Below are 19,654 nucleotides of genomic sequence, written 5' to 3' on the forward strand. Positions count from 1 at the left end.
GGGGGGGCGGGGAGGTGCTGCAACCCAGACCCTGCACACACCGGTAAGTTCGTATCTTGCCCCTGCCCCCAAACGCCTGGGGAAAAGCCTTCCTCCCTGAGGACAGGCCCTGAGGGGAGTGAGCAGGGACTACTGCTAGCAGGGTTCCTGAGTCAAGGGTTTATTGTTCAAGAGGTGACTGATCCTTGCTTCAGGCTGGGGAGGCAGAAGTGAGGAGCCCCCAAAGCCTTCCACACGTAAAACCCCACCGTCAGGGGCTCAGTTTGGAGGGGGCTGCAGCAGCAGCAACAAGGACCGCACTTGGAAGGGAGAAAAAGTGAGCTTCAGGCGGGAGTCCCGAAGGGGCAGGTGGCCGGCAGGGTCGCGCTGCTCCAGGAGGTCACAGCTGGAGAACAGGAGTGGGGGTCATGAGGGCCCCGCGAGGGCAGGACCCCCACCCCTACCCTGCGCCCCCACTCACAGGACGGCCTCCTGAACCGGCAGCGACGTGTGCAGCCAGCAGTCGACGTGGCTGCCGTGGGCTTCGTACAGCCTGAGGACCAGCGTGCGGCCCTGCGGGCTGGTCTCCGCCTGCGGAGGGAGGCGGGGGGGGGGGGTGGGCGGGGCTGGGGCGGACCCAGATGGGGCCCCGCCCCTGCCGCCCCGCCCCCGCCGCCCCGCCCCTTGCCTGCTTGACAGTCTCCAGCACGACCGCGGGCGAGGACACAGAGAAGGCGCTCCAGGAGGCGGCGGGCGCCGGGCCCGGGGCAGGCAGTGCCAACAGGGGGAAGTTGAGGCTGTAGGCAGCGCGGATAACGCCAGCGTCCTGGAAGGAGCCTGGAAATGGGGGGAGGGGGGCCCCGTGGGCGTGCTGGCGTTTTGCCCACGGGCCGCTGGGAGAAACTGAGGCTCAGAGCAGGGCAGAGAGGCGGTCCGGGCCGCAGCACCCACCTTTGTGCGGCATCAGCGCGTAGGTGAACTCGTGGCGTCCCATGTCGGCAGTGGCGTCGGGGGCCTTTGGTGCCCGCAAGCTGGGGTGGGGAGGGTGGGGATGGGCCGGGAGGACCCGCGCCCCCATGCCAGCCCTCCCCTCCCCCGGGGCCTGGCGGGCCCTCCACTCACAGCGAGAGGCTGAGGACGTTGCCTCGGACCGACGCGCCGTACTTGCAGTCGTTGAGCAGAGCCAGCCCAAAGCCGTGCTCTGACAGGTCCATCCAGCGGTGGGCCCACACCTGGGGGGCAGATCCCAGAGCCGCTTGGTGGCCCCGCCCCCTCCCTGGGCTCCCGAGCTCCCGTCGCCACAGTGAGGGCCAGCTCTGGGACCGCAGATGGAGCTCCAGCTCTCACCACAGGAGGCGCTGGGCACACCATCCAACCCGTCTAGGCCTCAGTTCCTCATCTGTGAAATGGGGATAATAGAATTCACCCCCACCAAATGGGCATGAGTGTCAAAAACCAAAGACAGCATTTAGCACAAGGCCTAGCACACAGGAGCCAGCAAATATTGATCAGCGTCCTCCTCCTGACCCCACCCCACACCAGTCTCTTCCCAGCTGGGCAGGATCCAAACCCCACCCCACCCCATGTCAGACCTCAAATCGAGCCCAGTCCCAAGAGGTGTTGTGGTGTGTGGGCCGCTGCAGATGCCCGAACTGGACCTCATAGGTGGCCTGGGGGCTCCGCACGCGGGCGGGGAACTCCACCTTCAGGAACTTGTGGGCCTCATGCCAGTGCACCTGAGGTGGAAGGACAGACACACACAGGCCTGGGCCGCTCCCTCCTCCCCAGCCACACCCGGGGATAGATGCCCACCACCCTGCTTTCTGCTACCTCGGTGTGGAAGCGGACATAGGGGCAGCCAACGTCCAGCACGACCTCCTGGCTGAGCCGACTGTTGGGGCTGATCTGCAGCAGGAACCAGGCGCTGCCCCGCAGGCCACCCTCAGTGCCCACTGCCAAGGTCCCTGCCTGGCCCAGCACTGGCTTCCTGTGGGATGGGGTGGCGGAGCTGAGCCAGGGCAAGCTGATGGAGGGGGCCCACCACCACCCCGGTCCTGCCCACACCGAACCGTGTCTCCAAATGGTAGTCCATGACGTCCCATGCGTCCCAGTACAGAGGGACATCATCGAACAGCACAAACTGGTTCCCCACGGTGCCCTCAGCAATGGCCTCCCTGGAAGGATGCAGAGATTGGTGCTTTAGAACTTTATGACCCTGAGTTGGGGTGGGGGCAGGGAGAGTAGGCCCAGGGGACAAGGGGACTCCTTCCTAGCCCAGCCTGCCCTGCCCTGTGTGGGTCCAGAGCCACAGGTGGGCTGCCATGGGCAGTACTGGGGCCAGGGGACAGAGGGAAGGGGGTCTGGGATCCACCTGCCAGGTACTGGAAGAGGGCAATGAGGAGTTGGCACCTGCCAGAGGCAACCAGCACCAGGGACGTCAGGCAGCCGGTTGGGTCCAGCCTCACCCGGATGATGCCGTTGTCCAGAGTCACAGAACCGTCGGTCTTGGCGGGAGGGGTCCTTGAAGCTGAGTCTGTGGGGACTTCCCACCACCAACAGCACCCCCAGCCCAGCCCCACCTCACCACTTGCTCCAGCTGGGGAGCTCAGAATCCCCACGTTGTCAGGGATGGCCCAGGAGGGGCCCCGCCCAGCAGCACGTGCCCACACTCACCTCCTGCACCACGAACACAGGTTGCTGGGTCTGCAGGGGCTGCAGTGAGGTGGGAGCAGCAGCAGGAGCATAGCCCATGCTGGGCACTGTCACCAGGGCTGGGGATGAAGCCTGGGCATCAGTGCAGCCTCCCTGACCCTCCAAGAGCCTTGCTTGAGGGGTGGGTGGATCCTCCTCCTCCTCCCCTCCAGCCTGGGGCGTCCCGGGGCAGTGAGCCCCGAGGCAGTGTCCCCACCCCGGGTCTGGCCTCCGTCCCTCCTACTGCAGCAGCAGCCTTTCCCCCCAGCTCCTACCTAGGCTATGGGCCCCACCAGGCCTGGGCAGGGCCAACACTTCAGTGCGCTTCCAAGGCAGCGTGTTGACGATGAGGAGGCCCTCGGGCCCCGGCTCCCCTGCGCACAGGGCTGCAGCTGCGGCACTGAGCAGTGTGTTGCCGTGCAAACGGATATCTGCGGGGAGACCGGCTGCTCATGGGTGGGCGGCGGGTTTGGGATGGGCCCCGAGTATCCCACAGGACACACTCTGGGCTCCGCCCCAGGCGTCGGCGACAGCGGCACACAGGTCATCAACCTCACCTTCGTAGTGGCACATGGCCTCCTCTGCCACCAGCTGGATGCAGCTTCCGGTCACCACGTCATGGAACTGGTTCAGGAGCAAGAGCCTGCGGGAGCCAAGGGTGGGGATGGGGAAGCTGTCCGCGGTGAGCTCGGGGCGGGTTCGGGGTGGGGGGGTGCGGGCAGAAGCCGGCCTGACCTCCAGAGGTGCTGCAGCTGGGCTGCCGGGTACAGGAACTGGGCGCTGCGGGCCACGGCCAGGCTGCTGAGCAGCTCCACGTCGTGCAGGATCCGCTCACACTCCCGGTTCCCCTTCTTGATCTGAGCAGAGTTGGGGTTTGGTGGGATCAGTCCCAGGCCACCTTCCAAAGCCCTCCCATGCTCAGAACCCCTGACGCCCCCCAGGGCCTCCCAGATAAAGCCTCTGGTGGCTGACCTGCCCCCCCCCCCTCAGCCCGCAGCCCGCCTTCTTCAGGGACACTCAGCCCTGCCTCCTCCAGGCCCCCAGGCCGCCCGGCTCTGGTACTTCTCTCCTCTTGGTGCCGCCCCGGAACACAAGCCTCTCCTCCCCAGGTCTGGACTGAACTCTGGCCCCCGCAGAGCCAGGGCACACGCTCCCTGCTGGGCTCAGGGAGCAGCTCCTGACCTGGGCATGCGTGGTGTAGGTGCCGTTGTGTAGCTCCAGGAAGAGCTCCCCAACCCACGTGCACAGCTGCCCTGAGCCGCTCTCCAGTGCGGAGAAGAGTCGCCCAGGAGAAGACAGCTGCACCCTGAGGGAGACCACAGCCTGGGTCGCCCATCCTTGGGGGTACCGTGTGGCCCACCCTTCCTCCATGCCAGAGTGGACGAGAGATCCAGCCCCGACAGAAAGGAGCACCCCGCCCCCCTCCAGAATGCTCCCTGTCCACGCAAAGCCAGTTCCGGACACACTGGGAGAGTTCTGTCTCCAGTAGATTTAAGCCCCTTCCCACGGGCAGCTTTCCCCCCGGCCCCGCCCCCAGGGTGGAAGCTAGGAAGAGCCAATGGTGCCGGACTGGAGTGGGGCAAGGTCCGGCGGGGGACCTGGACCGAATGTTTGAGCGGAGAGCAGGGCTGCAGGCCAGGGCACAGTGAGGTCCGAGGGCTGCTGGAGGGCCAGGGCGGACCTGGGCAGCCCGTCCGTATCGTGCAGCCGCTTCAGGCGGTCCACCATGGTCTGGGTGGGGCCCCCGCCCCCGTCCCCGAAGCCGAAGAGGAAGGCACTGTGGTTGCTCCGCCCCTTATCCCGGTTTTTGACCACGGTCTTCAGCACCTGGACAGGCGGGGCAGGGCAACCCGGGTCAGCCTAGGACAGGACACCAAGCCCTCTCCAGCGTGCTCCCCCCCCACCTCAGCCACCGGGTGCCCCCTCACCTCCTCCGCACTGCCCTGCATCCCATATGAGTCGCCAGGTGGGAAGTGGGCCAGCACACGGGAGCCATCCAGCCCCTCCCAGAAAAAAGTATGGTGCTATGGGTAGGGAGACAGGAGAGGCACCAGTCAGGGCTGAGGCCTGTTGTGTAACCCTGGCGGGCGAGGGGGGCACAGCCTCTCCGGGTGGGGGTTGGGTGGCCGGTCCAGGACCCCTTAGTAAGCTGGGCGGGAGATGAATGGGCCAGGCGGGGACCCTGGCCCCCTGAGGTCTGCTCACCGGGAAGGAGTTCACCAAGTTCCAGCTCAGTTTTTGGGTCAGGAAGTGCCTGATGCCGCAGCTGCGCATGATCTGGGGGAGCTGTGCTGAGTAGCCAAACGTGTCTGGGAGCCAGAACTGCAGGGGAAAAGGGGCTCTGGGACGCAGGAGCTGGGGCTCTTGGTGAAGCAGCCCCAGCCTCTCAGCCTCTCCCGGCTCAAGGTCAAGCTCCAGCCCACCTGCCCGCAGCAGCTTGCAGCCTACCTCGGAGCACATTTTCCCAAACTCCTGCAGGAAGAAGCTCTGGCCCTGCAGGAACTGCCTCACCATGGCCTCTCCGCTGGGAAGGTTCCCGTCCTGCCAGTGCGTGAAGACAGAGGCAGGCAGCATCAGCGCCGATGGGGACCAGGCAGGAGCTCGGGCCACCCCCAGCCTATGCAGGAGGAGCCAGGGCCCTGACAGAGGCTCGCAGCCAGTGCCCAGGGCTGTCCATCTCTTCGCTTCGGGCCCAGGGCTCTACCTGCTGGAGGGGAGGTTTCCCAGGGCGGGGGTCGGGCACCCTGCCACCGTGCTTGAGCCCCTCCTCCCCCTGGGGGTCCCGGGCCTTGGCATTCCAGCCCCCCCCCAACAGAAGGGGGATGAAGGGCCTGCAGAAAGTCACCTACCGGCAAAGCCAAGGAGGGGAGGCCAGAACAGCGTGGCCTGAGGCTGAGGGGTTGCAGATGGCACTTACCATCTCCACCCAGGTGCCCCCCACAGGCACAAACTGCCCTCGGCAGGCGAACTCCTGGAGCCGGGCATGTAGGCCAGGGTAGTGGCTCTTTACCCACTCGAGCTGCTGTGCCTGTGGGGCAGATGGGGCCCATGCTGGGGCAGGAGTGACAAGGACCGCACCCAGGCCTGAGCATCTGGGGCCAGTGGGCGGCTGAGGGTGGGGAAGAGCCCTCCTCCTCAGGCGTGAGAAGCCCCCAGGACCTCAGCCTCGGACTGCCCCACAATGGCTGTCCCTCTGACCTGGGAGCAGGCAAAGATGAAGTCCGGGTTCTGCTCCATGAGCTGCACGGCTGACGCCCAGCTCCGGGCACATTTTCGCACAGTCTCCTTGAAGGGCCAAAGCCAGGCTGGACGGGAGGGGGTTGGAGGTGGAGGGAGAACAGCAAGGTCCCCAGCTCCCCACAGATCTCCAGCCTCACCCCTGCCCCCCCCAGCGCCCTGCCCGCCCAGCCTGGGCCTCCAGAGGGCTGTCCTCCTCCCATCCCAGGCCCGTTTCCCTGCAAGGCCCTTTGGCGTCCCTCCTGAGCTTTCACTTCAAGACACTCTTGCAAGGTGGGAGTAGGGGCTGGGGAAAGGAGGCTGTCAGTTTTACAAGTCGGGAAATGGAGGCCCCATGCCCTGGAATAGCCTCACTCTGAGACTGAGGCCCCCCCACCCCTGAGAGGCCCCCCACCCCTGAAAGGATCCTATAAAAGGTGGCAGGAGCTATCACATGGGTGGATACTGCAGAAGAGGGGGCATGGCATCTTGAGATGGATCTGCCTGGGCTGGCCATCCTGTGTGAGGCCCTACAGCCCCTCCTGGCCGCTAGGCCCTGGTTCCCTCCTCACCAGCCCAGAACTCCCACACTCCGCTGCAAACCATGGCACAGCACAGAAAGCCTTGTTCTGTGGTTCAGAGATGTTAGCTGCATCAGAATCAGTACCTTGGGGAGCTTGTTAAAAGTGCAGATTTCCCGGGGCGCCTGGGTGGCTCAGTCGGTTAAGTGCCTGCCTTTAACTTGGGTCAGGATCCCAGGGTCCTGGGATCAAGCCCTTGTGGGGCTCCCTGCTCAGCGGGGAGTCTGCTTCTCCCTCTCCCTCTGCCCCTTCTCCCACTCGTGCTCTCTCTCTCTCAAATAATAAAATAAGAAATCTTAAAAAAAAAAAAATGCAGATTTCCCATAAGCCTCACAGATGCTGCAAACTCATCAAGTTCAAAGCTGAACTCATGACCCTCCCACCCCCATGCCCAGGAAACCTGCCCCTGCACATGAGCCCCATCTCCATTACTTTTACATTACTCCTCTCTGAGGACTGGGACACCCCTGTCAAACTCTTACTCATTCTCACTCGGTTCAGAGGTCACCTCCTCCATGAAGCCTCTCTGAGTCCTCCTGACCCATTAGGGTTAAGTGCCTCCATCATGGCCCCAACCCTGTCTACCTATTTTACAGCCATCAGTCTCTATAGTCCTACCTCCCAGTATCTAGCAAGGGCCACGCGGGGCCTCAGATTTTGTTGAAAGAATAAATGAAGCCACACCTAGTGAAGCCCATTTTATAAATGGGGAAAACTGAGGTCCCGGAGGGGCAAGAGCTTGCTGGGGACAACGCAGTGCTTCCAGGGCAATAGCCAGGGCTTCAAGGGCACTCCTGCTTGCTCAGCCAACCCGGCCAGCCGCCGCCCTACCTGTATCAATGTGGCAGTGCCCCATGGCATGGATGGTATGTTGACTTTCTCCTCCACGTTGGCCAAAGAACCTGGAGGCCAGGGCCTGGGCCACCGGGAAGGTCTCGGGCTGGGCAGGGTCACACACGTTCACCATCTGGTTGGCTGTGTACAGGGCCTGGAAGCTGCGCTGGTTGTCTTCCCCAAGGCCCTGCAGCAGGGTTCTGCCCCTTAATCTCCATCTGGAGCAAGGGGAGTCTCCAGAACTCGGCCCCAGCTGACATCTCAATGGTCCTCAGCAGAGCTCTTCCCTACCTCCAACCCTTTGCTCCTTCTGGTTCCCCCTGCTTAGTACTGTCTTCCTCCTCCCCTTTACAGAGGGAAGTCCTTTCAATACTCAAGCAGGCAGAAATACTCTCCCTCTTCTGGATTCCCAGACTCCCAACTCTCCAACCCAAGATACAACCCCTCCCCTGGGGACGGGGGGGTGGGGTGGGGGGGGCGGGCGCTGGGAAGGGCTCTAGAGCGAGCGGGTGGGGAAGGGGTGTCGATTACCTTGGCTATGCCCAGCAGCAGCTCCAGATCCACCAGGAGTCTGTGGACATCCCGGCAGAACACAGCCAGCTCAGCCCGGCTCACTTGGAACATCTTCTCTGGGTCAGGGGCTGCGATCATGGTTCCCTTCCCGGCCCCCAGGAGCCCATTGCAGGCTACTTCCACATAGACGGTCAGGCTACAAATGTGGGGAGGCAGCCTCAGGCCAAGAGATTGGCAGGGAGGGCTTGGGGAGGGAGGATCAAGGAGGCATCCACTGACCCGTTCCAGTTCGCCTGCAGGGTCCACACCCCAGAAGATCCCACAGTATGTCAGGGGTGTGTGCAAGAGGGTCCTGTTCTGCTGATGAGCGTTCTGCCTCGGGCAGGGGCAGTAAGTAGCCAAGTTGGGAACTGTGTGAATTATGCTGCTGCCCAGCCTTTTATTTCCATTTCCACAACTGTCTTTACGAAGCACTGCCTTGGTCTCAGAACCCTCTTCACATACAAAAAACATGTTTGGATCCCCCAGGTCCAGTCTTTCAAGAGAGCAAAGATCCAGCAGCCAGCACAGGGCGGGCCATTCTCTGGAGCCACACAGTAGCCTGTGTTGTTGTTCTACTCAGTCTTCGGAGAGCAAACGGGACTTCCTGGGAGAAGCCTTCCCTGACCCTCCTGCCAGCCCTCTCCTAAGTCAGGGACAGCCGCCCATACTGAGCTCCTGGTGTCTGCTTTCAGAGTCCTCATCGGTTTTGTAATTATGTAAGTTCTGTGAGTCCCCCTTGCTGTCAAGGACCACATTACTCACTACCACAGCGCTAGTATCTGGAAGCACCAGCTACAGTGTTCAATAAATATTAGAAATACAGTAATACTATGTCTGAGTTTTGAATGGTGTCATAAAATGCCCATGTTATAATATGGGACGAAAAAATCAGGATGCAAATTATCAAAGAAATACAACCTTAACTGGTAAGAACTACGGTGAGTGCTGAAATGTTAATGCTCACCTCTAGGTGGTGGGATAATGGGAGTCATTTACTTCTTTGTGCTTTCTTGTATTTACCACAAGAAGGCAGACAGTATCTTTCTAGTCAGGGAAAAAAAACCAACAACCCTACTCTTTAAAAACAAACTGAGATTTGGGGATGCCTGTGTTGGAGGTGGGCGTTTTGGGTCACTCTGGGCCTCAGTTCCTCCTTACCCACTGGGGCCCCTGCCCCCCAGCATGGTCAACCAGGGCACGGGGACTCCCTCACCTCCGGGGGTCTCCTTCCTCCAGCCTGTCAGTCAGGATGTAGCTGGTTTTCTCCCCCTCTGTGGTCAAACCCTGGTGGGGAGTGGAATGAAAGAGAGAGGGCCTGAGGCTTTTGGACAGTTCAGGTGAAATATATAAGCCGAGAGAGGCCAGGTCTCTCCGCCCAGTCCCCAGCCTGGCTCCTCTCTCCTACTCAAGGCCAAGATTGGCAAATCAGGGACCCCTGGTAGCCCGTGCCCAACCCCCACGGCAGCCCGAGTGCCATGATCCCAAATGGCACCTGTTTGCCAGCTTTCACAAAAGCCCCTGATCTTACGGGAAGGGTCTCGGCAGGTACCACGAAGCATGGGTTTGGCTTCTGGTGGCCCCTGTACCACTGAGTAAGTATCTGAAGGGGAACTCTATGAAGTCAGATGCAGGGTTGCCTCATTCCTTGCTATATCCCAAGTGCTTACCATAGGGCCTGGCCCAGAGAGGGCACTCAGGAGACATCTGCTGAGCCAATAACAGGAGACAGGGGGAGGGAGGGGTTTACCATCTTTCCATACCAAAAGAACAACAGTCCTACCCTGAGAGGGAAGTTAGTCTAACTGGAGTGGAAGCTGAGCAAATGAACTGACCTCTGTATATTTTAGTTCTTTATCTGTAAATGGGCATAAAGACCCACCACATATGATTATAAAGATTAAACCTGATATTGGTGGATTCATAAACAAGACACTTAATTGTTGTTATATCTGGGGAACTGGGGATGCTGTGATAGGGAGAGATCCATTACTTCAGGGGAAGAGGACTTGAATTTTTACTTTATACCATCCAGAACTGTTTGAAAGTTTCCCCCCATAAGTATATGCTATATATAATAAAGACTGGTTTATTAAAAACTAAAAATAGGGGCGCCTGGGTGGTTCAGTCAGTTAAGCGTCTGACTCTTGATTTCAGCTCAGGTCATGATCTCAGGGTTGTGAGATCGAGCCCTGCGTTGGGCTCTGTGCTGGGTGTGGAGCCTGCTTAAGGTTCTCTCTCTCCCTCTACCCCTCCCCCCTCTAAAAAACAAAACAACAACAACAAAAACCAACTAAAAAGTCTGCAAAGCCACTGGTCTGGCACCTGGCACCTAGTAGAGGGTTAATAAATGGATGTGCTGTATCTATTATTATTGTACTCGGTTAGCAACTATTTTCAGGACAGAATGGGAAAGTGGCCAGTCACTGGCAGGGTTGGCTTAGCACTATGATTATGTTAAGACCCATAAGCCATCCAACTTTCCAATATGAGAGGGACCATCACAGGAGGGCCCAACTGGCAACTTCCCCAGTCCTGAAATTCTGATACCCTGCAGGCAGGGCCACTAAGCTGTGCCTTCTTCACAGACCTGGGTTGAAAGGGGGCCAAACCTATCCCTAGGGCTACTCACCTGGACCGGTTCTCCATCTCGCCACACCAGGCCTTCTCCATCACTTTCCCAGCGAAGGTGAACTTCCTGACCCACCCATGCCTCCGGGATGGTCAGCTCTACCCGAAACCAGCAGGTCCACCACCTGCAAGACAGCCAATGGGATGGGCCTAGGGGTCGAAGCCCTTTTCCTTTTGCCAGACTTCCTTGGATTAAGGGTCAGTGGGGACTTGAGACTTTCTCCAAGCATCCACAACATCACAAGGTATTCATCTTGGTTCCACAAGAAAGGAGCAACAAGGTGTGCAGCAAGGTGAGGGGAAAAGGCAGACAAGTCAGGGGTCTGTGATCCGTCCTAGAGTGTCTTCCTGAGGGATGTCTAGGTGCTGGGAGAAGGCAGGGGCGGGGGGATGAAAACTCTTCCATGAAAACTGAGGGACCAGGGAGCTGCTTCCAGCAGAGGGTGCTGCTCTGTCCCGAGTGGCTGTCTAGGACCGTGGGCGACCGTGGAGGTGTGGCCCTTCGAGCCAGTGAGCGAGGGAGAGGGCTGCCCGCGGGCCCCGCCTTCCCTCCGGGCGTTACCCACGTGGGGCCGAAGCTGTCGCCGATCTGCGCGGGGCGGAACTCCTGCTGCACCGCCTCCTGGTAGGGAAGCCTCTCGGGCGTCTGGAAGCTGGAGAGAGCGGCCACCGGGCAGCTGTCCCCGAAGAGCCTGGGCGGGAGGAGCCGGTAGGCGCGCGCTCGAGGCCGCCCCCGTTCCGCCCGCAGGCCAGTCGGCAATGGGGATGCGCGTTCCCTCGATCCACTGCCGAGAAGGCTGCCCCCCAGCACAGCCTCTCCCCACCCCTCCTCCCGGGCCCCTGCCCTGTGCCCTGTCCGCGGCGGGCACTTCGTCCCTCGGCCCGGGTCGCCGCGGCTTGCGTTTCCCCCCGGAAGGGAAGGCTGGGGCTCGCGGACGCGGCGGGCCGGCGGCCTGGGCGAGGGGGCCCCCACCTGCCGCGGAGGTTACAGTCCGTAAAGTAGAGCGGCGACACGAATTTCTCCACCCGCTCCAGCGTAGTGCGCCAGTGCTTCAGGGCCGGCGCCGCCGCCATCGCCGCGCGCCCGCTCCTCTCCCCGGAAGGCCCCTGTCGCTGCCGGCGCGGCCCACGGCCAGGAACCAAAGGTTCCGGCGTCCGAAGGGCGCCTTTCAGCCCCGGGCAGCTTTTCTTGGAACACTGGCGGCTCTCGGAAGCCCCGCCGCGCTGAACTTTGAGCGGGCTGCTGAGAGCCAAGAATGCGGCTTCCGAGGCTCTCCTCTAGCTCTTCCGAACCGGCGGGCCACCGGGCAAATCCCTAAGTAGAACGGCAAGTTTGACGCTTAGATTCTCCGAAAGTCCTGACAGAGACCGGGGACTTTAGGCAGGACGGGCGGGAGCCCCAGCTGTTGCAGACGCAGGTCACCAGGGCTCAGAAGCCACGTGCGGGAACCGGCTAGTTCTCCAGGTCCAGCCAGACCCCTGGTGCTATCTCGAAAACCTGCTTAACGTGGGAAGAGCTAGGAGCCAGGACCTGTGCTTTGAAGCTGATCGGCAGACATGTGTTAAATAGGGAGGGCTTTGCACCCCAATAACCGGAGCTTCCTCCTACATATTTTGTGTATATAGCTGTCATCACCAGAAACCCTGAGAATATTTTGATGTGATGGCAATCACAGTCATAGCATTCAAGATCCCATTTGAATAACATTTCACCACACAGGACTGGAGAGTTCAGAAAAGCCACAATGCCAGAAACACCTCCAATTTCATCCTTACCCTAGTAGTCCATTGGCAGTTTCTTTTTCCCCCTTCTAGGATTGCCAAGCAGTGCTTGTCTATAAAATCATTACTAAGAAAAGTATATACACATTAGCCCTGGTATTTTAATGGAAATACTGACCAAGTTCACATTTCAAGTGCAAATCACAGGGAAAGGTGACTAAGTACAGAATACCAAACGTGATTTAAACTAAAGATAACTCGCTGCTATAACACAGGTTGAGTTTAGAGTTGGGAGTTGTTTTCAGACGGCAGGAGGCATCAAGATGGTGCTTGTGAAAACCCTGGCAGTAGGTGAAGCCCCCTCTTCTTTTGGTTGCCCTGATGGGTTGCATTTTCTCCTGAACTTGGCCCTGAAACCAGATCCTGACCTGCAGGCAGGTAGGTCTGGACGTAACCGTGCAAGGACAGCCAACAGCTGCGGCTGCCCCTGGCCAGACCCCATCAATTTCTCCCATAATTCCAAATCAACATGACCTTTCTTGAGTGAGCAGAGGGGGATAGGTGAGCTATTGCTGGGAAAACCCGAAGATCTTTCCCCTCAATCAATATGTATCACTGTACCTCCAAGTCAGGCACTGCCCCACCTTCACCCTACAATCTCCTCCCACAAGGCCCTTTTACCACCCCCCTACACTGTGGGGCTCAGAGTCTCCTTTCCCCCTGCAACAAAAAGGTCTAAAATTGGAGAAGTCTATACCATGTGTTTTTAAAGTTCAGAAGCCCCCAAATTTGTAGTCTTTGGTGGCAGTGTTGGGGGTTTTTAAGCGAACAAAACCACACAAACACTGTTGGTTACTTTACAACTGAGACTAGGGCAATGGTTGATGGAGAATAAATCTACCAGAGTACTGGGAGGGGTTGTTGGTCTTTGTTCAGAAACTCCAGGGTGAAGACATACAAAACTCCTAATCACTCAGTTTAAATGTCTGGTCTGCCGGTCTAAATTTACATAATTAAAAAAAAATATATTCCATTTGCAGTTGCTAATAATGTAGCAAATCTTCTCTCTCCCAACCCCAGTTATACTACACACCTTGTACACATTTCTTTCAAATACTGGTTTGGTACTTAAGTTGTTCACCCCCATTTCCAATTAAGGATAAGAAAAACAACACAGAGAAATGCAAACCAAAGAGCCAGACAACTACCCAAAGAGAAAATATTTCCAAACAGTTGAAATAAGGGGAAAAACATGTACTAAAAGAATCAAGTATTCTTTTTTAAAAATTTGGAGTATTTTGATTTGGACAAGTGCAATGAACTGCTAACTATTTAAAGCAAATTCTTGTTTGTACCGAGGGTAAGGAACTGTGGCCCAAATCCCTGCTCCCCAATAGTTCTCTGGTGAGGACAAGGGACTTGGGTTGAGAGTTCATTCCTTAAGTAAGAACCAAGCTTTATTTATTTACAAAAAAAAAAGAGAGAGAAAGAAAGGAAGAAAGAAGGAAAGAAAGAAGGAAGGAAGAAAAAGAGAAAGAAAAAAAGAAAGGAGAAAAGGAAAAAAGTTGGGGCAAGGGGAAGACAAGTTTTACACAAAAGTACTACAACGGTAACTCCCTTTGGTAAAAAGTGTAATAAATGTCTTGTACATCTGTTCATAGGTACTAAATCTGAAGCCACATAGAACTATGGTACACAAGAAGCTAGAGCAGTTATGCTAGCACATCAAAGCATATTTCTTTTAATAAAAAATCGACAGTATGTACATTATTTACAAAAAAAAAGAAAAAGAAAAACCAAGTTAAAATTGTGTGCGTGTGTGTGTGTGTGTCAGAGAGTAAAGCTGGTGGATGGCACTAGGGTAGACTAGTAAAGAAGCAGGTACAAAACAGTTCCACGGGAGCTAAAAAGGACGACGGATTTGAACTTGCTGAGGCTGAGAACCAGAGGAGAGTGTAAAGGGTGGGCAGCGAGGGATTCATCAGGAAAAACCCACAAGATGATCAATCCCAAAGCCAAACTGCAGGTCCCAGATAAAATCTAATGGGTGATCTAGATGTGCTCGAGTGACCAGGAGGGGGGGGGGGAAAAAAAAATCAAATCCAGTTTTTTTTTCCTTTTGGGGGGAGAGGAGAGGAGCAGTGACCATCAGAGTTACAATCCATCTGAGCGGTGAGTCCTTCCCCAGTCTGTCCAGTGCACGCCCATCCAGTCAAGGTGTGAACAGCATCTGGCTCCTTCATCGAAGGTCAGGCCCCAGGAGACTCCAGTCTTGGCTCTGCTGGTGTGTGCAAGCAAGCTGCATGTCTCTGTGCTTGCATGGATTTCCTTCCCCTCCGGGGCAGGCTAATACCCCAAACCCCTTAGGAAAAGTTCCAGCTCCGGCTTTGTAAGGTATCCACGTTCCTTATATGTAGCCCACTTGGTGCCAGGTTGCACCAGCCACACACTGATCAGGTGGCCATGTCCCAGAGAGGCCCAGTGAGGCTTGAAAGGCATCTTCCTTGTTTCTTCAGTGTGCGTGAGTGCACGCGCTCCCCACACACACCCCCCTCAAGTTATCTGCTCTCGCTTTGCAGTTACGGGGCTTTGAACACTGTGCCATATTTGACACGGTACTTGTTAATGCTCACAAAGTGCAGGGTCTCTGTGTCACAGGTGGTGGTACAGGGCACCAGGCCCTCCAGCCCCTCACCCATGAGCCACTTGCTGGTCTCTGCTGCCATTTCACGGGGCACATGCTCCTTGGTCCATTTATCTACCCAGGCCTGGAACCTCTGATGTAGCCGCTTGCTTACACGTTCATGGGACTGCAAAACAGAACAAGAAAAAAAAAAAAACAACCATGAACAAAACAAAACAAGCCAAAAAACACCTCTTCAAATACAAAGCCTAATTTTCTCCTAAAGTAGCAGAGGAAAAGATGTGGGGTCAAGCCTTTGATACTACTGGTTAGTTAGGAGTCTCTGTTTAAAGAAGAAAATTGAAAGAGACTAAGAACACAGAGCATGTAGAGTTGGAACCCGTAAAGCCCCTTAAGAAATGCCAACATGGGGTCTGAGCAGAACGAGCCTAGTAGTTCTCATTTTTAGCATTCATTAGTATCAACTAGGGAAACTGATAAAAATACAGATTTCCTCGTTTTCATCAATCTGCATTTTTAAACTAGCAGCCCAGCTGCTTCTAATGTACCCGAATGAGACACAATGAGTTGCAGCTATTAGGTCATTCTGTCAGCATGGAAATCCACTCCTAGTAAGACAGAGCAAGGCAAAGGGCTTAAAACCCACACCTTCCCTTCAGGGTATTACCCGACCCTGCATAGCAGGGCGTGGGACACGGCCGACCTTCAGGGGAGGTTTATGCTCCCACCTACCCATCCAGTAAATGTTTATCAGTGCCTATGTGTGAGGCAGAGCAGGAGATGCAAACATGAATTAGGTGTTACCCAGCTCCTCAAATAATGTGCATCAGACATACAACACACATCATCATGAGAGAAGTCTATTAAACCACCCACCCATCATCTCCCATTTGAATGATCTCTAGTCCTTTCAAACTTCACCAGTTCAAAACACAGGCTTGATGTGCCCCCACCCCCCTTCCTATCAACAGATTATACCCCTAAACTGCCCATTTATTCAAGCAGAAACCAACAAAAACAAAACAAAAAGACCAGGCATCATCCTTGATGTTCTCCTTTCTCTTACCTACTCACATCCGATCATTTCCACATCCTGACAATTGTTATCTCCAAACTGTACCTTTGATCTAATTTTTACAATTTCACTGCCACCCTGGTAGCCCGGGTCACGGTCACATCTCACTTGGACAAGAGCATCTTTTGAGCATTCTCTGCCTTTCCAACTTCATGCCCCAAATCGTCCCCACTGGGATGGACAGCAGTCCAAGCCATCCTGTCAACAATGTCCCCATGTACTGCCAACAAAATCCAAACCACAGTCTATGAGACTAGTGATGATGTCTCTGCCCACCCTTCAAGTACGCCACTCTCCCTCTGGCTCAAGCCACACTGATGCTTCTAGTTTCTCAAACATGCCGAGTCCTTTCCTCCCTTCTGGCATTGCATTTGCTGGTTTCCTGCATCTAGAAAGCACCAACCCTCAACTCCTCACCAGGCTGGATCCTGGTCACTGTTCCAACCTCAAGCGTCACTCCTAAGGGAGATCTCCCCCACCACACAAACAGAGCCTGAATGCCAGCTCCCCACAATCACTTCACCTAGTTTCTCTCCTTCCTGGTTGTCCCCAAGGCCTGGAACAATCCTGCTAAAAAACTGCCCCAGGAAGCTTTCACAGTTGAGACAGCATGTGAGAACAAAGAGAATTCATAAGCAATACCACTTGAAATGCAAAAGCTGGGGGTAGCTTCGCTGAGGTGCCACTGGCTTTTGTGGATTGAACTGTGTCCCCTGGAAATCATTGTGCTGAAGTCCTCCCCCCAGTACCTCAGAACGTGACCGAACTTAGAAATAAAGTTGTGGCAGATGTAATCAGTTAAGATGCAGTCAGACTGGAGCACGGTGGACCTAGAGTCCGGTATGACCAGCCCCCTTTAAAAGGGGGACACTGGACACAGGCACACAGGGAAAACGCAACGTGAAGATGATGAAGGCGGAGACCTGCATGCCAAGGAAGGCCAAAGACAGCCAGCAAAACACCAGGTGCAAGGAGAGGCATGGAAAAGATTCTCCCTCACAGCCCTGGTTCAAACCAACTCTGCCACACTTCAATTTTTGACTTTTAGCCTCCAGAATTGTAGGACAATAAATTTCTGTTGTTTAAGGCACACAGTCTGTGGACCTTTGTTCTGATGTCTTTAATAGAATACACCTGTTTACTCAACAATTCTCAAATCCAAGAGGTGGTTCTCATAAAGGGAGAGAAACAGTCAGGAACCTCTGCAGTAGGCCTGGGCCTGGCAGGGGAGGGAGAGGTATGGAGAAATTCCAGTGACTGGTTCTTACCTGATGAGCCCGGAGCAAGGCAGTTCTCCGATACATGTAGTCCTCTGACTTGATCACATACACCATCTTGTAGGAATTCAACTTGAATCTACACTCCAGTTTATCCAGGCTATCCACATTCTCCATGGTCTTCTTGCTGTTTCCTTCCTTCCCTTCCTTTTCCTGCTGTTCTCGACCACGCTGACATTTCCGGATCCGCCTCAGATTCCTACAAAGCAGAGAAGCCCTGCAGGATCAGAGCTCCTCCAGATGCGGATTCCTATGAGTCCCCTCAAAGGGGTTCTCCTTCTCGTATGCCTTTATAGCAGTTATCACAATTTCAGTTACATATATCTCCAATGGTTTCATTGTTTAAAAAAAAAAAAAGTTTCAAATGCAGAAATACATAGAATATAAAGTAGAAATCTTTAACCATCTCTTACCCCAGATTCTCCGAATCCCATGTGCCTTGGCAGAGGTAGCCACTGATAGTTTTGATTTTAAACCTTCTAAGCCTCTCTGAATTCACATACGTAATCACTCACTATAGTTCTGCTTTGGGATGCTTTTAAAGACAAAACAGGATCATACTATAAAGATTTTATTATTCTCCACTTTTCACTTAATGCAAAGGTTTCTTTCATTTCACCAAAGACTTGTCACATTCTCTTGAATTGCTGCAGAGTAACATGCCTTAATTGAACCATTCCTTAATAGGAATCAATCAGGGCTCCTCACCTGAACCACAGAGCAAAGATGATTATTTGCCTATTTTTTCTTTTTTTTGAAGATTTTATTTATTTATTTGTGAGAGAGAGAATGAGAGAGAGCACATGAGAGGGGGGAGGGTCAGAGGGAGAAGCAGGCTCCCCGCTGAGCAGGGAGCCCGATGCGGGACTCGATCCAAGGACTCCAGGATCATGACCTGAGCCGAAGGCAGTCGCTTAACCAACTGAGCCACCCAGGCGCCCTTGCCTATTTTTTCAATCCCCCCGCAAAGATGGTACATAACTCCTCTGTATTCTACCTACACAGTTAAGAAGACAATTCACATCAATGGATGCCCTGGCAGGTATTTAGAGCTGAATTCTCTCCAAAAGCAATTAGAAGAAAGCTTGTCAGCCAGACAATTATATTGTTTCTAATACTTTGCTATGAAAAAAGATTGCTTCAGTGAATATCTTTGTATACATGTATTTCTGTAGGACAGGAGTTCTTTGGTCCAAGGACCCTTGGGGGCCCCCAAGACTCTCTTCAGGAGATCTGTGAGATCAAAACTATTTTCATAATAATACTAAAACACAGTAATACTGAAACATACATAGAAAACTTATTTTCCTATGTTAACATTTACACTGGCAGTGCAAAAGTTATGGTGAATAAAAATGCTGGTGGCACCAAACTGTCCTTAGAAACCTTTATATTCTTCTCTGGCCATGCTCTGGCAATTAAAAGAGGAAAGCTGGGGGACGCCTGTGTAGCTCAGTCAGTTAAGTGTCTGCCTTTGGCTCATGTCATGATCCCGGGGTCCTGCGTTCGAGCTCAGTGGGGAGTCTGCTTCTCCCTCTGCCCCTCCCCCTGCTCATGCTCTCTCTCTCTCAAATAAATAAATAAAATCTTAAAAAAAAAAAAAAAGAGGTAAGCTGGTTTCACTTAAGAATGTCCATGATGAGGGGTGCCTGGGTGGCTCAGTCGTTAAGCGTCTGCCTTCGGCTCAGGTCATGATCCTGGGGTCCCGGGATCGAGTCCCACATCGGGCTCCCTGCTCGGCAGGAGGCCTGCTTCTCCCTCTCCCACTCCCCCTGCTTGTGTTCCTGCTCTCGCTGTCTGTCAAATAAATAAAATCTTAAAAAAAAAAAAAAAAAAGAATGTCCATGATGGGGACGCCTGGGTGGTGCAGTCGGTTAAGTGTCCAACTCTTGGTTTCAGCTCAGGTCATGATCTCAGAGTTGTGAGACTGAGCCCTATGATGGGCTCCGTGATCAACGCAGAGTCTAAGTTTCTCTCTCCCTCTCCTTCCACCCCCTCCCCATGCTCTCTAATAAAAAAATCTTTTTTTTTTTTTAAGATTTTATTTATTTGCCAGAGAGAGAGAACACAAGCAGGGGGAGTGACAGGCAAAGGGAGAAGCAGGTCCCCCGCTGAGCAGGGAGCCCGATGCGGGACTCGATCCCAGGAACCTGGGCTGAAGGCAGATGCTTAACTGACTGAGCCACCCAAGCATCCCTAAAAAAATAAAACTTAAAAACAACAACAACAACAAAAACACACATCCTTGAGGGGCGCCTGGGTGGCTCAGCCGGTTAAGCAGCTGCCTTTGGCTCAGGTCATGATCCCAGAGTCCTGGGATCGAGCCCCGCATCAGGCTCACTGCTCGGCAGGGAGCCTGCTTCTCCCTCTCCCTGCCTCTCTGCCTACTTGTTCTCTGTCAAATAAATAAATAAAATCTTTAAAAAAAAAAAACCAAAAAAACACACATCCT

At 54.9% G+C, this 19,654-nt stretch overlaps 2 protein-coding genes across 11 annotated transcripts in view; both read right to left on the minus strand.

Moving 5' to 3' along the window:
- Nucleotides 1–124: 124 nt before the first annotated feature.
- Nucleotides 125–11,576, minus strand: MAN2C1 (mannosidase alpha class 2C member 1). Of its 7 annotated transcripts, none has more exons than XM_044918463.1 (26): nucleotides 11,458–11,576; nucleotides 11,051–11,176; nucleotides 10,486–10,609; nucleotides 9,070–9,140; nucleotides 7,833–8,010; nucleotides 7,299–7,488; nucleotides 5,869–5,975; nucleotides 5,588–5,698; nucleotides 5,119–5,211; nucleotides 4,876–4,992; nucleotides 4,599–4,694; nucleotides 4,352–4,497; nucleotides 3,853–3,976; nucleotides 3,406–3,527; nucleotides 3,228–3,313; nucleotides 2,946–3,101; nucleotides 2,653–2,750; nucleotides 2,389–2,483; nucleotides 2,049–2,153; nucleotides 1,810–1,966; nucleotides 1,572–1,715; nucleotides 1,102–1,211; nucleotides 932–1,010; nucleotides 668–748; nucleotides 461–570; nucleotides 125–385 (listed from the first exon to the last, which is right to left on the minus strand). In XM_044918463.1, exons 1-26 carry the CDS (start codon nucleotides 11,556–11,558, stop codon nucleotides 259–261), a joined length of 3,054 nt encoding a protein of 1,017 aa, XP_044774398.1. In that variant the 5' UTR covers nucleotides 11,559–11,576; the 3' UTR covers nucleotides 125–258. The 7 variants fall into 7 exon arrangements, with proteins under 7 accessions (XP_044774398.1, XP_021549419.1, XP_021549422.1 ...); XM_021693744.1 differs by having other exon boundaries at nucleotides 668–816; nucleotides 931–1,010; XM_021693747.1 differs by having other exon boundaries at nucleotides 668–816; nucleotides 931–1,010; nucleotides 2,389–2,521; nucleotides 2,653–2,763.
- Nucleotides 11,577–12,007: 431 nt separating this feature from the next.
- SIN3A (SIN3 transcription regulator family member A) overlaps nucleotides 12,008–19,654 on the minus strand; it is a 50,863-nt gene continuing 43,216 nt past the window's right edge. For 3 of the 4 annotated variants that reach the window (XM_044918401.1, XM_021694066.1, XM_021694065.1), the window contains 2 exons: nucleotides 17,194–17,401; nucleotides 13,729–15,016 (listed from right to left, as the gene is read on the minus strand). In XM_044918401.1, coding sequence (XP_044774336.1) covers nucleotides 14,786–15,016; nucleotides 17,194–17,401 — 439 coding nt within the window. In that variant the 3' untranslated portion in view covers nucleotides 13,729–14,785. Of the gene's footprint in view, nucleotides 15,017–17,193; nucleotides 17,402–19,654 lie in introns of all 4 variants that reach the window. The other variant, XM_021694064.1, reaches the window with a different exon arrangement.

The sequence above is a fragment of the Neomonachus schauinslandi genome, chromosome 9, assembly GCF_002201575.2.
Source record: "Neomonachus schauinslandi chromosome 9, ASM220157v2, whole genome shotgun sequence".
NCBI lineage: Eukaryota > Metazoa > Chordata > Mammalia > Carnivora > Phocidae > Neomonachus > Neomonachus schauinslandi.